This window comes from Balaenoptera borealis, assembly GCF_965194805.1.
Source record: "Balaenoptera borealis genome assembly, chromosome: 16".
NCBI lineage: Eukaryota > Metazoa > Chordata > Mammalia > Artiodactyla > Balaenopteridae > Balaenoptera > Balaenoptera borealis.
In genome coordinates this window covers 60607964-60622376 of record NC_138872.1, presented here as the reverse complement: position 1 = coordinate 60622376, position 14413 = coordinate 60607964, and the positions used below count along the sequence as shown (strand labels likewise).

The 14413-nt window shown below is 45.0% G+C and overlaps 1 protein-coding gene across 1 annotated transcript in view; it reads left to right on the top strand.

Annotated features, from left to right (window-relative positions):
- CPPED1 (calcineurin like phosphoesterase domain containing 1) overlaps window positions 1-13067 on the top strand; it is a 187315-nt gene extending 174248 nt beyond the window's left edge. Inside the window, exon 5 of the mRNA XM_082359288.1 lies at window positions 12385-13067. Within this exon, the coding sequence (XP_082215414.1) occupies window positions 12385-12419 (35 nt within the window). The 3' untranslated portion in view covers window positions 12420-13067. The remainder of the gene's footprint in view (window positions 1-12384) is intronic.
- The last annotated feature ends 1346 nt before the right edge of the window (window positions 13068-14413 follow it).

The following is a 14413-nucleotide window of genomic DNA, read 5'->3' as shown; positions in this document are numbered from 1 at the left end:
TGCTCCAAGGCAAGAGACTCCCATGCAGACAGAACAGCAAGTGCAAAGGGCTCAGGGAGGAGAGTTCCTGCTGTGTTCTAGAAATAGCGAGGAAGCCAACGAGGATGGAGCGGAGTGAGCAAGGGGGAGAGTAGAGGGAGGTGAGGTCAGAGAGGCCTTGGAGAGCCTGGCCATTGTAAGTCACTATGAATAATGCATGTATGAATATTCTTATGCCTGACTTGTATTGGACATGTGTACTCATTTCTGTTGGGTACATACCCAGGAGCAGAATTACTGGGTCTTGGGGACGCATATGTTCAACCTCAGTAGATACGTCAGTCTTCCAAAGTGTTTGTACTGATTCGTCCTCCCACCAGCAGGATGAAAATTCTGTACCACATCCTGGCCAACACTTGGTATTTCCTGTTTTTTTCCATTTTAGGATTTTGGTAGTTGTGGAGCGCTGTCTCATTTCAGTTTTTTTTTTTAATTTATTATTTTGTATTGGAGTATAGTTGATTTACAATGTTGTGTTTCAGGTGTACAGCAAAATGATTCACTTATACATATTTGTATATCTATTCTTTTTCAGATTCTTTTCCCATATAAGTTATTACAGAGTATTGAGTATAGTTCCCTGTGCTATACAGTAGGTCCTTGTTGTTTATCTATTTTATATATAGTAGTGTGTATATGTTAATCCCAAACTCCTAATTTATCCCTCCCCCGAACCTTTTCCCTTTGGTAACTATAAGTTTGTTTTCTATGTCTGTGAGTCTGTTTTGTCAATAAGTTCATCTGTATCATTTTTTTAGATTCTACATATAAGTGATATCATATGATATTTGTCTTTGTCTGACTTACTTCACTTAGTATGATAATTTCTAGATCCATCCATGTTGCTGCAAATGGCATTATTTCATTCTTTTTTGTGGCTGAGTAATATTCCATTGTATATATGTACCACATCTTCTTTATCCATTCACCTGTCAGTGGACATTTAGGTTGCTTCCATGTCTTGGCTATTGTAAATAGTGCTGCTGTGAACACTGGGGTGCATGTATCTATTTGAAGCATGGTTTTCTCCAGATATATGCAGTTTTAATTTATGTTTCCTTGATGACTGATGACATTTAATACTTTTTCATATGTTTTATCAGCCACTTGAGTACCCTCTTTCATGAAGCATCTGAGCAGGTGTTTTGCTCATTTTTCTATTGGGTTGCCTGTCTTTTTCTTATTGTTTGGTAGGAGTTCTTTATCTTCTGGATCTGAGCTGTTTGTGGGTTATGTTGATTGCGAATATATTCTCCCACTCTAGGGGTTTGAAGGTTGTTATTTGTTTTAGTTTTCTATTGCTGCATAGAAAATTACCGCAAACATAGCTGCTGATACACAGCACACATGTATCAGCTCACATCCGTAGATTGGAAGTCTAGCAGAGTTTGGCTAGGTTTTCTGCTCAGGGCATCACAAGCTAAATCAGGGTATCAGCAGGGTTGAGTTTTCATCTAGAAGATATGGGGAAAATCCACTTCCAAGCTCATCCTTGTTATTGGCAAATTCAGTCCCTTCTGTCTGTAGGACTGAGGTCCCCATTTCCTTGCTGGCTGTCAGCTGGGAGCTGCTCCCATGTGGTCCTCTCCATCTGCAAAGGCAGCAACAGGTGCCAGATTTTTCTCATGCTTTGGACTGCTGGCCTCCTCTGTCTCTCATCTCTAGAGCCAGATTTAAAGGGCCCTTGTGATTAGGTCAGGCCCACAAGATACTCTCCCTTTCAATTAACTCAAAGTCAACTGATTAGTAACCTTAATTATATCTTCAGAACCGCTTTTGTCCCTGTGTAGATAATATAATCACTGGACTGACATCCCATCATTTCATAGGTTTCACCCCCTCTAGATGGTCACTGGGGACTTAGAATCCTGCCCACCAAGTATTTAAATAGACTGATCAGAGAGGGCCTTACTGAGAAGGTGACATTTGAGCAAAGATCTAGGGACAGAGTGTCCTGAGCAGAAGATATAGCAACTGCAAGGCCCTGAAGGGGGAGCGTGATACCCCAGGAGGGCAGGGTGGCTGGAGAAACTGAGGGAGGGTCTTGGAAGGCTGGGGCCGGGGAGGAGGGTGTCCAGGGCTGTGTGGTTAGTGCCTTATAGGCCATTGTTAAACATGGTAGGGTTTTTTTTAAAATTAATTTTTATTGGAGTATAGTTGATTTACAATGTTGTATTAGTTTCAGGTGTGAATCAGTGAATCAGTTATATGTATACATATATCCACTCTTCTTTTAGATTCTTTTCCCATACAGGTCATTACGGAGTATTGAGTAGAGTTCCCTGTACTATACAGTAGGTCCTTATTAGTTATCTATTTTAGATATAGTAGTGTGTGTACGTCCATCCCAAGCTCCCAATTTATCCCTCCACTCCCCCTTTCTCCCTGGTAACCATAAGTTTGTTTTCTACATCTGTGACTCTAGAACAGGGTAGGTTTTATTGTGAGAGAAATGGGGAGAAACTGGAGGGATTTAAGAAAAAGTGACATTTTCTGATGGATTTTTTAGGCTGTTGGGTTGAGAATCATCAGTATGGGGGCAAGGGCAAGAGCCGGGGCAGTTATGAGGCTAATGCAATAATCCAGGTGAGAGGGGCAGGTGGCTTGAAGCGAGGTGGTAGCCAAAGAGGTGGTGGGAAGAGGTAGGACCCTGGATATATTTTGACGGGAATTGCTAATAAACAGGATGTGTGAGGCGTGGGGGGAAAAAAGGGACTGAAAGATTAGTCCAGAGTTTCTGGCCTGCTCATTGTAGTTACTCGGGGACCCTGAGGGAGGAAGAATTAGGGATGCAGCAGGCTCGCGGGGATGATCAGGAGCTCTGTTTGGACGTGTTAAGTTTGAGATGTTGATAAGATGCCGCATGGAGCTGTCAAGTGAGCAGGTGAAAATACAGGCTGGGAAGCAGGGAGCAGCATGGGTGACAGACATACATCTGGGGGTCATCACCCTGGGGCAGCCAGGAGACCGATGCAGTCACGCATAAGTGGAGGGGAGAGGTCTGGGACCAAGCCCTGGGGTGCTCTGCAGGAAGAGGTGGGTGGGGGATGAGGAGGAACCAGCAAGAGAGAACGGATGAGAGTATCCAGAGAAGTAGGATGGAAGCCAGGAGGGTGTGGCATCCTGTCTCCCAAGTGAAGAAAAGGTTACAAGGAGAGAATAAGCAGCTTCATCAGATGCTGTAATGGTCAAGTCACATGAGAACCAAGATTTGACCATCGGGTTTCACCATGGGGAGGTCATTGGTAATCTTAACAGAGTCATTTGAGGTCAGAGGCCGAGAAATGCTAGATCAGAGGGGCTCAAGAGTGAGTGGGGGGCTTCCCTGGTGGTGCAGTGGTTGAGAATCCGCCTGCCAATGCAGGGGACACGGGTTCGATCCCTGGTCCGGGAAGATCCCACATGCTGCAGAGAAACTAAGCCCGTGTGCCACAACTACTGAGCCTGTGCTCTAGAGCCTGTGAGCCACAACTACTGAGCCCACGTGCTGCAACTACTGAAGCCTGCATGCCTAGAGCCCATGCTCCGCAATGAGAAGCCACCGCAATGAGAAGCCTGCATACCACAACGAAGAGTAGTCCCCGCTTGCTGCAACTAGAGAAAGCCTGTGCACAGCAACGAAGACCTAATGCAGCCAAAAATAAATAAATAAATTGTTTTTTTTTTAAAAAAAAAAACCCGTTTCTTAAAAAAAAAAAGAAAGAGTGAGTGGGAGGAGAGGAATGTGGAGAACGCATTGGAGAAGAGAGCAAGTCAGGATACGACAGGTTATGCTGCAGTAGCAAACATCCTCCAATGTCATTGTCTTCATACAAGTTTATTTCTTGTTCATAATATGTGTTCAGTAGAGGTCAGCAAGAGAGTGCTGGTCATTGGAGCTACCCTGTTGCCCAGGCCAGTAGAGGGTCTCTCTCAACACAAATTTGCACCATCACAGAGGGAAGGGAGGGGAATCATGCACCAACCATGCAAGCTTCTACCTGGAATAGACATGTATCACTTCCTTTCAAATTTCACAGGCCAAAGCAAGTCACATGGCTATGCCTAACATCAAAGAGTGTCCAGAAGGAGGGAACCAGGGATATCAATGAATAGCTCTAATGAATAACACAGAAAACATAACCTGTATGTGAACTTTCTTGCACATCACTTCATTTATTCAACAAATATTGAATAATATCCCACTATGCTGGGGAGTTACTCTAGGGGCTAAGATTGTAATGGTGAGCAAGGTTGAGCTTGTGGAGTAGGGGTGGACCAGTCACGTACAAGCAAATGGTAAGATAATTCAGAATAAAATAGAACATGATGGGGGTATGTGTGATGCTGTTTTACAACAGGATGGCCAGGGACGGCTGCTCTGAGAAGAAGACACATGACTTGAGAACAGAGGATGAGAAAGATTCAGAGATGTGAGCATCAGACTAAGAGTCCAGGGTGAGGTGGGCATATCTGAGGTAGAGGAAGGAGGCCACAGGGCAGGTCATGCCAAGTCATGGGATTAGCGTGGTCAGCAGGACCCGGGGACACAGTCAGGGATTGCATTTCAACCTAAGCCCACGGAGAGCTGTGAGTGAGTTTTAAACACAGGGATGACATGATCTGATTGTATTTTTAAAACATTATTTGATCCAGTGGAATAACTCAGCAATAAGAGACTAAATTATTGATACCCACAAAACCATGGATGAGTCTCCCAAAGATTATGCCAAGTAAAAGAAGCCGGATACAATGAGTATATACTATACGATTTGATTTACATGATGCCAAGTAACAGGCAAACTAATCTATGGTGATAGAAATCAGAAAGTGGGTGCTCGGCGGGGTAGGGCGGAAATTAACTGGAAAGGGGCAGGAGAGAACTTCCTTTCTTTTTTTTTTTAGGCTTTTTTTTTTTTTTTTTTTAACAATCAGATGTTTTTTATTTATTTATTTATTTATGGCTGTGTTGGGTCTTCGTTTCTGTGCGAGGGCTTTCTCTAGTTGTGGCGAGCGGGGGCCACTCTTCATCGCGGTGCGCGGGCCTCTCACTATCGTGGCCTCTCCTGTTGCGGAGCACAGGCTCCAGACGCGCAGGCTCAGTAATTGTGGCTCACGGGCCTGGTTGCTCCGTGGCATGTGGGATCTTCCCAGACCAGGGCTCGAACCCGTGTCCCCTGCATTGGCAGGCAGACCCTCAACCACTGCGCCACCAGGGAAGCCCCTTTTAGGCTTTTTTAAAAAAATTGAAGTATAGTTGATTTACAATGTTGTGTTAATTTCTGCTGTACACCCAAGTGACTCAGTTATACACATATGTACATTCTTTTTTATATTCTTTTCCATTATGGTTTATCCCAGGAGATTGAATATAGTTCCCTGTGCTATACAGTAGGACCTTGTTGTTTATCCATTCTAAATGTAATAGTTTGCAGCTACTGACCCCAAACTCCCAGTCCATCCCTTCCCCTCCCCCCTCCCCCTTGACAACCACAAGTCAGTTCTCTGTCAGTGAGTCTGCTTCCGTTTCCTAGATAGGTTCATTTGTGCCCTGTTTTAGATTCCACGTGTAAGTGATATCATATGGTATTTGTCTTTCTCTTTCTGACTTATTTCACTTAGTATGATAATCTCTAGTTGCATCCATAGGAGAGAACTTTCTGGGAAGAAGGAAATACTCCATCTTATTAGGTGTAATATACATGTGATACACTAGTGTATATTACACACATGGCATATACATTTACATACCTACTTATATATAATTTGTATGTATTGTGTGTGTATATATGTATGTGTGTGTATACATAGGTACACACATATGTACATATGCATATGGGAATAGAACAGAGACCAGCTGGCAGGCTGCTGGGTCTCCCGGCGAGGGTGATGGTAACCTGGAGGGAGTGATGGCAGAAGCAGATAGATTTGGAGAGTGTGTTACTTTCCTGTGACTGCTGTAACAAATTACTACAAACTTTACGGCTTAAAAGAACAGAAACTTATTCTCCAATAATCCTAGAGGCTACAAGTCCCAAATCAAGGTTCTGGTGGGGCCACGCTCCAGCTGAAGGCTCTAGGGAAGGGTCCTTTCCTGCGTCTTCCAGCTTCTGGTGGTGGTGGCCATCCATCCTTGGTGTTCCCCGGCCTGTAGCTGCATCACTCCAATCTCTTCATCCGTCTTCACACAGGCTTTGTCTCTGTGTGTCTTCTCTTCTTTTTATAAGGACACTAGTCACTGGAGTTAGGATACTTGACTTCAGTAACCTCATCTTAATAACTAATTACATCTGTGAAAAGCCCATTTCCAAATAAGGCCACATTCTGAGATTCAGGTAGACATGAACTTTGGGCGGACATGAAACAACCAGTATGAATAGAATTTGAAGGCAGAGTAGAAGGGACTTGCTGATGGATTGAATGTAGTGGGAAGAGGGTGACGGAAGAGGAGTCATGTGATTCAAGTTGCAGGTTGAACAGCCCGGGGAGAGGCGCCCTTCACCTACACAGGGGAAAGGAGGAGGGGCAAGTTTGGGGGAGGCCTCAGGAGTTCCATTTGGGGCATATTTAGTTGGAGATGCCCATTAGACGTTCCTGTGGGACCTGAATGTAAACTGGGGTATTCTGAGTGTATAGACGGTAAGCAATGGGTAAGATCCTCAGAAAAGAAGAATCCAGTACCCATTCTTGAGTCTTAATGCTGAGACGTTTCAAAATGTAGAGACGGAAGTCCCAGCAGCATTTGTGAATCTTCAAACACACAGACACAGAAATGCAAGTTACTGTAATAACAATCAAAAGGTGGGCTTTAAGACGTTGTAGTTGTACTGCAGAGATAAGTCAGAATTATTGTCCACGTGTTCATGTAACTTGACAAAACAACCCACTCAAATTCACCTAATTCATTTCAAGTGGGACAGGGAAACACTTCTGTTTTGTAAAGAATGAAAAAGCTCTTACAATATTCAGCATAAGAAAATTTTCGGCCTCTGGGTGATCCAGGTTTTGCATTCCTCTTCCTAGTCAGGGTTAGGGAACCACAAAAAGAAATTTTCAAGAGACCTGCTCTCTGGCAGACACAGAACCGCCCAGCACAGAATACAGGGAGCCCCATCCTTGGAGAAAGTCTATGGAGTGCCCCTCGGGGATGAGGGTAAACTGATGTCTCATGGTCCCAGTGATGTGTTTGGGGCCCACATGCATCCCGTCCCTAGTTCAGGGTTCAGAGCCACCTGGGTGGGGTGTTTAAAGATGGGTGAACCTGAGAAGACCAACACATCACCGCCATTCACAGAGCATCTGCTTGGGGGCCAGGCATGAGGTGGGATGCAGCGATCAATAAGGCTTAAGTCCGAGCCTTTACTCTCTGGGCCATTACAGTTAGGGCCAAGGTCCAATCAGCATCTTGGCCAGCTTTTCAGAGAAGTCTCATAGATGAAGGTAGATAATTGTTCCTTTTAACCAGGAGATACAGAGAAGAGTCCTAAAAGTAAGCGATCATTCACTTCACTATTCATTCACTGAACAAATATCTACTGAGTGTCTACTGCGTTCCAGCAATGGGGGTGCAATGGTGCATAAAACCAACATGGTCCATTCCCTCTAGAGCAGCGGCAGCTGCCATCATAAGTAAGCAAACTTACAAATAAATGTTTAAGTATTGATATATACTACACAGTTTATGAGAGACTGGAAATAATGGTAGACCAGGAGGTCAGGAAAGGCTTCTCTGGGGAAGTGATGTTCAAGTTGGACCCAAAGAATGAGTGAGCCAGGCAGAAAAGGCAGGAAGAGCAATCCAGGCGTGGGGGGACCAGCATGTGCAAAGGGACCGGGGTAGGTAAGGGCTTAGCACGCTTGAGCCATGGGACAGTCAAGAAGGTGGGTGGAGGGGAGTAGAAGGGATGAGGGGAGGTGGGGAGACAGGCACAGAGAGGATTCGCGGGACTATCCTTACGTCTCCAGATGCAAACACAACCTTCAGAGACTCCAGGCCTGGGTTTCAGTCCTGCCCTCGGCTCTCACCAGTGGGGTGACCTGCGGCCCCGTTGTCTTGGAACATTTGCCCTTGTGGGAGGAGCCATGAGTGCCCTTCTACCCAGATGCCTCCCCACTGGTTTGGGAAGGCTGTGAAGTCCCCAGTACAGATATTCCTAGACTCGGCAGCAAGGCCATTTAATCTCCCTGGGCCTCAGTTTGCTCATCTGTGAGATGGGGGTAGTAACAGCGCCTGCCTTATAAGGTTGGGGTGAGGAGTGATGAGATATTTATGTGAAGGACTCCATTCAGGGCCCAGAATCTCGCAGGCATTCAGTAGCTGTTTGTGCCTAATACTTCTTTTCCTGTCATCGCTGCTGTGACCTCTGCTGTCCAGGTTCTCCAGGGTGGTCCCCAGACTGGGGGAAGGGGCGTTGCCTGGGAGCTCGTTAGAAATGCACATTCTCAAGCCTCAGCCAGCCGTCCAGCAGCAGAAGTTCTGGGGGTGGGCCCAGCGACTGGGTTTTAGCAGGCCCTCTGTGTGCTGGCAATTTACTGTCAAATGTGAGGCCCACTAGGATACTGAGGGCAAGGGGTGCTTGAGCACCACTCACAGGGAGCCAGGAGCTGAGGGCCAGACGCTGGCAGCACGGAGACCCCACAAAGCCACAGAAAGTAAAAGTAGGTAAAGAAAATGTGGTTTGTCCACACAATGAAATACTATTCAGACATAAAAGGGAATGAAGTACTGACACGTGCCACAGTAGAGATGAACTTGAAAACATCATGCTTAGTGACAGAAGCCAGTCATGGACCAGAGGGGGCCAGGATCTGGTCCCCTGGGGCTGTCGGCCTCGGGTGATCCTGTTCTCATCATGAAAGGTGCTCCATCCCCCAAAGTGATGGGGACGATATGGATGTCCCTGAGGCGGAAGGTGGCCTCTCTGAACCTCAGCCCCAGCCAGTGTCCCAGGTGACAGCTTGTCAGGCCACCTCAGGGGGTGTGCAAATTAAAAAACCTGTGCACACAGGACATCTACTGGATTCATCACTTAGCTGTTTCCCAGAAAACTCTGATTACATAAAGACAAAGAACACAACGTGATAAATACTGTGCCTAGGAAACAGCAAGAGAAAGGAAACAGAGCAGGGGACACAGCAGGGGGACAGATTTGCAGAAGCCAGAACGGTCACAGAATAGCGGTGTGAAATGAGAGGAAATTATTATTATAATTATTTTTTCTGGTATAGACACATCGAGGTTGATCTGCTCATTTCCACACGCCCACAGTCCTCGGGGAGGGAATCCAGGCAAAGGTGAGGCTTGGACACAGCAGCCCCTCCCCCACAAGCATGTTGTGCTTCTGTTTAAGGTGGCCTTCAGTGCTGTGCAGCCTTGGGCATGTTGCCATACCTCTCTGGGCCTGTTTCCTCCATGGGACGCTGTAATGGGGCTGCCCAGTCTCCACGGCAAGGGGGGGAAGGACCATTTATTAGGCACCTGCTGTATGCTCATGCTCTGTAACTGTCCTCTCTCTGCGTTCCCCTGTCCACCCTGTGAGGTGAACAACATTGTTCCCACCTGACAGGTAGACTGAGGCTGCAGAGGGGTGAGCATCTGCCTGAGTCTCAATCCCTGTCCTTCCAGGATCTTTGTTGAGCTTCTTCAGAGTGTTTGGGTTTGCAAGGTGCTTCCCTTCCCCACGGGGTAGAATGGGGATGATCTGTTATCTCCACCTCGTGGGATTGTGAGGATTTTAAATAAGCTAAGGTGGCGGACGTGGAGATGTGCTAGTGCACTCGCTTTACAAAACGTTCTTGCTCCTGAAACGTGCCAGGGGTGTCTTGGCAGAGCAGTGGGGTCAGAGCAGAGAAAGTGAGGAACAAGTGTACACCCGGCAGGACTTCCCTGGTGGCGCAGTGTTTAAGAATCCGCCTGCCAATGCAGGGGACACGGGTTCGAGCCCTGGTCCAGGAATATCCCACATGCTGCGGAGCAACTAAGCCCGTGCGCCACAACTACTGAGCCCATGTGCCTAGAGCCCATGCTCCGCAACAAGAGAAGCCACCGCAATGAGAAGCCCGCACACGGCAATGAAGACCCAATGCAGCCAAAAAAAAAAAAAAAGTGTACACCCAGCATGTGCAGCCCGGGGGAAGATACACGATCAACACGTAACGATAAATGAATGTGAGACGCTGAACAGCATCTGTGTTGGCGGATGCTGGGGATGTCTGAGCGGGGCTGGTGCTCTAAGGGCTTTGTGTGTTTTACACACTTAATACAACAACCCATAAGGACGGTGTGCTGTTATCCTCATTTCACAGATGGGGACACTGAGGCCCAGAGAGGGCAAGAGAGGCGCCCACGGTCACACAGGAGGTGGCAGAGCTGGCATGCAGGTCACTGCCTTGCAGGGGTCAATGCTTTTTCATCAGAGGTGCTCAAGGGCTTTCTTCACTCACCTAGCGTTTCTGGGTCTGAGCATCATGTTTATGTGAGTAAGCTTGAGGAACCAGTAAGTGCCGGCCGTGTCATCAATGAGGGAAATCCCAGGGGCCCTTTATGGCAGGCGGCCTTCTCAGAGGAGCCGGCCCTGCCTCTCTCTCCTTTCCTCAATGCTTTCGGCCCTGGTTCGTGCCCATCTCCCTTCCCTGCGGACTGTTAGGATAAAGGCAACCACTGCAATCAAGCCAACATAGCGATAACTCAAGTCGCATGTATTTTTTGGTTTCCCAGTGCATATAAAAGTTCTGTGTACACTATACTGTAGTTTATTGTGTGCAGTACCATTATGTCTAAAAAACAATGTACATGCCTTAATTAAAAAATACTTTATTGGGCTTCCCTGGTGGCGCAGTGGTTGAGAATCTGCCTGCCAATGCAGGGGACACGGGTTCGAGCCCTGGTCTGGGAGTATCCCACATGCCGCGGAGCGACTAGGCCCATGAGCCACAATTGCTGAGCCTGCGCATCTGGAGTCTGTGCTCCGCAACAAGAGAGGCCGCGATAATAAGAGGCCCGCGCACCGCAATGAAGAGTGGCCCCCACTTGCCGCAACTAGAGAAAGCCCTCGCACAGAAACGAAGATCCAACACAGCCATAAATAAATAAATAAATAAATAAATAAAATTAAAAAAAAAAAAACTTTATTGCTAAAAATGCTGTCATCTGACAATGCAGGGATATCACAAACCTTCAATTTGTTTTTTTTTTAAAAAAGTAATATCTGTGAGGTGCAGTAAAACAAAGTATGCCTGGATTTTAGAAGTCATCTGTTGCAACCCCCAGCTTGAGTAGTATTTCTCCAGCAGCCGCTTGAGAGTGATCTACTCACTTCTGTTTGATCACAAAGTTTACCTCTTTCAAGGAGTCTTTATACAGCCCATGATAAATGTTTCTGTTATAAATTTTTCCATTATATTGACTTAAAGTCTTCAAACTTCGAAGTCCAAATTAGTGACAGAGAGACCCACGGTAGCACAGGATAGAAAACACCACACATTAGTGAACTTTCATTCAACTTTTCTTTCATTATTCTTTTAATGCCCTTTAGTGAAAAGAGCTAACGCTTGGGTGTGGACACACTTGGGTTTGAATCCCCAGCCGTATACACTTGGGCAAGCTAATCACTCCTCTGGCCTTTAATAATCTCTTCTATGAAATCAGGATAATTATTTATTTTAATTGTGAAAAAGTACACATAACATAACATTTACCGTCTTAACCATTTTTAAGTATACAGTTCAGTGGCATTAAGTACATTCATATGGTTGTACAACCATCACCCCTATCTGTCTCCAGAACTTCTCCATTCTGCAAAACTAAAACTCTGTAATCATTAAACAATAGTCCTCAACCCCTCTTCCCATCCCCTGGCAACCACCATTGTATTCTGTCCCTGTGAGTTTCACTATACTAAGTACCACGTGTAAGTGGAATTAGACAGTACTTGTCCTCTTGTGTCTGGCTTATTTCACTTACCATAATGTCTTCATGGTTCATCCATGTTGTAGGTTGTCAGAATTTCCTTCCTTTTTAAGGCTGAGTACTATCCATTGTACGTAAGTACTACATTTTGCTTAACCATTCTGTCAGTGGACGCTTGGGTTGCTTCTATGTTTCAGCTACTCTGAGTAATGCTGCCGTGTACATGGGCGTACAAATATCTCTTCAAGACCCTGCTTTTAATTCCTTTGGATATATATCCAGAAGTGGAATTGTTGAATCATGTGGTAATTCTATGTTTAATTTTTTGAGGAACCACCACACTGTTTTTATAGCAGCTGCACCATTTTACATTCCCACCAACAATGCACAAAGTTTCCAGTTTCTCTACATCCTTGCTAACACTTGTTATTTTCTGTTCGCTTTTTAAAAAATGGTAGCCATCCAGGGGCTTCCCTGGTGGCGCAGTGGTTAAGAATCTGCCTGCCAATGCAGGAGACACGGGTTCGATCCCTGGTCCGGGAAGATCCCACAAGCCACGGAGCAACTAAGCCCGTGCGCCACAACTACTGAGCCTGCGCTCTAGAGCCCACGAACCACAACTACTGAACCCACGTGCCACAACTACTGAAGCTCACACACCTAGAGCCCGTGCTCTGCAACAAGAGAAGCCACCGCAATGAGAAGCCTACGCACCCCAGCAAAGAGTAGATGCCGCTTGCCGCAACTAGAGAAAGCCTGCGTGCAGCAACGAAGACCCAACACAGCCAAAAATAAATAAAATAAATAAATTAAGAATCTGCCTGCCAATGCAGGGGACACGGGTTTGAGCCCTGGTCCAGGAAGATCCCACATGCCATGAAGCAACTAAGCCCATGTGCCACAACTACTGAGCCTGCGCTCTAGAGCCTGCAAGCCACAACTACTGAGCCCACGTGCTACAACTACTGAAGCCTGCACGCCTAGAGCCTGTGCTCTGCAACAAGAGCAGTCATCGCAATGAGAAGCCCGTGCACCACAATGAAGAGTAGCCCCTGCTCGCTGCAACTAGAGAAAGCCTGCGTGCAGCAACGAAGACCCAATGCAACCAAAAATAAGTAAAATTTAAAAGTTAAAAAAAAAATTAAAAAAATAAAATAAAATGGTAGCCATCCAAATGCGTATGAGGTGTTATCTCATTACAGTTTTGATTTGCATTTCTGTAATGATTACCGGTGTTGAGCATCTTTTCATGTGCTTTTGGTCACATGCTCTTTGTATATCTTAGAAGAACTGTCTATTCAAGTCCTTTGACCATTTTCGAATTGGGGTTTTTTGTTGTTGTTGTTGAGTTTTGAGTTCTCTACATATTCTGGGTATTAATCCCTTATCACAAATTTGATTTGCCAGTATTTTCTTCCATTCTCTGGGTTGTTTTACTCTGTTGATATTGTCTTATGATGTCCAAAATTTTTAAATTTTTGGTAAGTTGAATCTATTTTTTCTTTTGCTGCTTGTGCCTTTGGTGTCATATTCAAGAAATCACTGCCAAATCAGTGTTGTGAAGCCTTCCCCCTGTGTTTTCTTCTAAGAGTTTTATACATTTATTTAGGTCTTTGATACCTTTTGAGATAATTTTAGCATACGGTGTTATGTAAGGCTCCAACTTCCTTTTCCACATGGACAACCAGTTTTCCCATTTGTTAAAAGACTGTCCTTTCCCCATCAAATGGTCTTGATACCCTTGTCAATGAATCATTTGGCCATATATGCAAGGGTTTATTTCTAGGTTCTCTATTCTATTCTATTTTTCTGTATGTCTTTCTTCACGCCACTACCGCACTGTTTTTTTTTTTTTTTAAGACTTTTTTTGATGTGGACCATTTTTAAAGTCTTTATTGAATTTGTTACAATATTGCTTCTGTTTTATGTTTTGGCCTTTTGGCTGTGATCATGTGGGATCCTAGCTCCCCAACCAGGGGTTGAACCTGCACCCCACACATTGGAAGGCAAAGTCTTAACCACTGGATCGCCAGGAAAGTCCCACTGCCACACTGTTTTGATGACCGTAGCTTTGTTAAAAGTTTTGAAATCAAGAAATGTGAGCCTTCCAGACTTGTTCTTCCTTTTCAAGATTGTTTTAGCTATTTTGGGTCCCCTGAGCTTCTGTATGAATTTTAAAATGGATTTTTTCTATTTCTGCAAAAAAAAAAAAAAAAAGGTGATTGGGATTTTCATAGGGATTGCATTCAATCAGTCAATCACTTTGGGTAGTGACATCTTAATATTAAATCTTCTAATCCATGAAGATTACACATGGTATGTGTTTCCATTTATTTATGTCTTATCTAATTTCTTTCAGCAATGTTTTATAGTTTATTGTACAAGACTTTTACCTCTTTGGTTAAGTTAATACCTAAGTATTCTTTTTGATGCTATTGTGAGTTGAACTGTTTTCATAATTTTCCTTTCAGCTTATTCATTGTTAAT